Source organism: Myotis davidii, unplaced genomic scaffold (genome assembly GCF_000327345.1).
Source record: "Myotis davidii unplaced genomic scaffold, ASM32734v1 scaffold1250, whole genome shotgun sequence".
Taxonomy (NCBI): Eukaryota; Metazoa; Chordata; class Mammalia; order Chiroptera; family Vespertilionidae; genus Myotis; species Myotis davidii.
In genome coordinates this window covers 112,302-115,622 of record NW_006282196.1, presented here as the reverse complement: position 1 = coordinate 115,622, position 3,321 = coordinate 112,302, and the positions used below count along the sequence as shown (strand labels likewise).

The 3,321-nt window shown below is 65.0% G+C and overlaps 1 protein-coding gene across 1 annotated transcript in view; it reads left to right on the top strand.

Moving 5' to 3' along the window:
* Positions 1-3,321, top strand: part of CEP104 (centrosomal protein 104kDa) — a 23,654-nt gene that overhangs the window by 1,543 nt on the left and 18,790 nt on the right. The window contains exon 2 of the mRNA XM_015570076.1: positions 3,002-3,175. Coding sequence (XP_015425562.1) covers positions 3,002-3,175 — 174 coding nt within the window. The remainder of the gene's footprint in view (positions 1-3,001; positions 3,176-3,321) is intronic.

Sequence of the window (3,321 nt, the reverse complement as noted above, 5' to 3'; positions counted from 1 at the left end):
AGCGGCGAGGGGAGCAGGAGGGACGCCTCAGGCTGTGCCTTCCCCAAGCCCCACTCACCCCAGTGCTGCTCTCCCTGGGCCCCCGTGTCCTGCAGAGGCACCCACCCCACCCTTCTCTCCCTTCCGCAGAGTCCTTGGTGCTCACGCACTTGCTCCCCGTTTGTGGGGACAAGTCACCACATGGAGGTCGCTAATGCGGCCTTCTGGGCCCTGACGCGGGCATACGTTTGTCTCAGCGTAGCCCAGGCTCGTCTTAGTGGTGAGGCTCAGCCTGCAGCACAGCGAGTAGACGAGTAGACGTGGACCCGCCGCCGCCACACGGGCTCACGCTGGGCTTGCTGGGGGCTCCTGCCTGCAGCACAGACTGGGGTGGGGCTCGGGTCCTACCCGGGCACGGGGAGCCCCTCTGACCGGCCACTACCTCGGCCCTTGAGTCTGAAAGCTTCAGGGCAGAGGCGGCTCTGAGGCGGGCAGCTCCCACCCGCGCTGAGCCTGGGACCTGAAGGAGTCTAAGCCGTCCGCCACCCGAGGCAGCTCCCTGTGCAGGGGGCTGGAGGCTCTGTTTGCTCCATCGATGAGCCCTGTAACCTGCATTTGAACAGCCCCATCCTAGACTCTGAAGGACTGTAACACTTGGTCAGTTGTCTGCACTCCCTTTAAGCCGCGGTGGAGGCTGCAGTGCGGGAGGTTCTCCCGCGGGTTCTCACCGCAGAGTGTGCGCTTCCTCCGGACTCGCACGGGCGGGAGAGGGTCTGTGTCACCGCTGCTGGTTCCCGTGTTCCTGCCGCCCTCCTTCCCACGGGCACCTCTCGACCTCTGCTTTGCAAAAACTCAGTGTCAGGAAATGCCCGGCGAGGTGCCCCGAACCCGAGCCCGTCCGATCTGGCCCCTGGTCGCCAACCACCCCCTTTCTCGTCTCACTCCCCCGCTCGTCCCTTTATGTCCCTCAGAGTTCAACATACAGTCGTCCCCACTCATCCAGGGTCTCAGTTCAACCACAGAATGAAAATATTTCATGGAAAAGTCCAGAAATAAACAGGGCATATGTTTAAAATTGCCTACTGTTCTGAGACGCGTGATGCGATCCTGAGCTGTCCCAGGGACGTGAATCATCCCTTTGTCCAGCGTCCCGCACTGTGGACGCTCCCCGCCCGCCAGTCACGTATCTCAGCGCTTGTGTCCCAGCCGCCCTGGTTTCCCTTGGCAACGGGCTCAGCACGCAGAGGTGCTGCTGGCAGTCAGAGGTGCCCAAGGGGAGCCCGAAGGTGCTTCCTGTGGGTGAGCGGGGCAAGGTCTCGCCTTCGTGGTAAGAAACCCTGTGCTGAGGCTGAGGAGGTCCACGGTGAGGGTGACTCTCCCATCCCCCAGGACCTGAGGGGGGAAAGGGGTTCCGTCCTTTGCGTCTCGCCTCGGCCCGTGAGGTTCCGGCCACGGAGCAGGACGAGCGCCTGTTAGGAGGGCAGCGGCGTGGGATTTGTGGGTGGAAGACAGAACGGAAAGCGTGTTCCAACCCACAGGGAGGAGTTTCCCGGAAAGCGGAGCCTCTGCGGGGCCCTGGGCAGGAGCCGAGACAGGACCACCCTCGTCACTGCATCACAGCGACCGTCAGAGCCGCTGAGCTAGTAGTGGTGACTGTTCGCCTGGGCCTGGGCCCGCTGCCTGAGTGGCTGCCACTCGCTGGGCAGGGGCGGGAGGACCGGCACCCGCAGGCTCAGCGCGTTCACACCCTTCACTGTCCTCCGCCTCCGTCCCCAGGGAGCCCGCCTCCAGCTGGCATCAGCCTGGTGTGGTGCCGGGCTTACCCAGCAGGGAGCCAAGCGGGGCCCCTGGAGTGGGGAGGCCTGCTCCCCGTGTCAGAAGCTCAGGATAGGCTGGGCCGCTGGGGGGTGCCGCTGCTGCCACCGAGGTCGTGGTCCCCTGATGCCTCTCAGATGTCTGCTGGGAATGGCCAGTCACCTGCTGGATTATGGGATGGGGCCCAGGGCGATGTTTAGTTGGGGGCCCTTGATCAGAGGTTTTTGAAGCCATGACTGACAGCTCACCCCCATAGTGAGTGCAGAGAGGAAGAGGCTGGGACCCAGCCCAGGGCACAGTCAAGGTCACGGGCGGGGAGGCCAGTGGGCTGAGCGAGGTCTCACTCGGCACCGTGGGGTCAGGGCCCTGCGTGTGGGGCAGGGAGGGGCTCCTGCTCCTGCCTGACACTGGCTCAGGGGCAGCTCAGAAATGCTGGGAACTGGAGGGGGCAGGGGCCACGGAGGCTTTTCTTAACCTGGGGGTTTTGAGAGTCTGAGTCCTGATGGGAATGATGGAGGAGAGGCAGCGGGTCTGGCCGGGGCCCTGGTTCTGAGGGGGTTCAGCGGGATTGCAGGGTTTGTGAAGAGCGGCTGCTGGGAGGAGCGGTGGGGGTGACGGACAGGCCGGTGTGGCCAGTGGGCAGGGACGCTGAAGGCAGTGACTAGCAGCGTGTCCCCTGCTCCAGATGCCCTGCGTGCTGGCCCTGAGCCCAGTATCGCCAGCTCAGCGCACGTGGTTCCTCCGTCCTGGCCCTGCTGCGTGGCCGCATCACGGTCACGGTCACGTCCCATGAGGCAGGGCTGTCGCTGCGGCTCTGGGGCTGAGTGTGCGTTCACTTCCCAGAAAGACGCAGGTGCGGTGGGCGATGCAGGCGCCGCCTCCAGGCCGCTGCGCCTGTGCAGGGGGCACACATTGAACAGGAAGGCTGCTGCCACGCATGGCAGGACGCCCTCTACACCAGGGCTCCGGCCGTGTGTCGCCCGTGGGGAGTCCGGAGGCTCCGGCTTGCCTGCCCACACAGCCTCTTAGAGGCACGTGTTGATCTTGTGATAAACTTCAGTTTCACTTGGAGCCCCGTCCCCGCTGCCGTTCCCCAGCTGGCAGGCAGGTCAGATCCAGCCCTCGCTCCGAGCTGCGGTCCCACTGCGAGGAGCCGGGTGGGCAGGACACCGGGCGCCCTGCAGAACCAAAGCCCATCTGCTCTCAGGTGTTGCCAGTTCCCACAAGAGATCGTGGTGCAGATGGTGGAGCGATGCCGCATCCGGAAGCTGCAGCTGCTGGCCCACCAGTACATGATCCCCAGCACGGTGGAGTTCTACGTCAGCCACTGCCTGCCCGCGTGCTTGCCCCCGTTCCAGGCAGAGCGCTTCCGCAGACTCGGGTGAGCAGGGGTTGGGAGTGTGAGGGCCACTTTTGGGACCCCTTCCTGAAAGCCCGAGGCCCTCCTGAGCGCCCCTCCTCTGGGTCCCGGGCCCCACATTCGGATCCGGGTCCGGACCCCACACTCAGATCCGGGTCCCAGGCCCC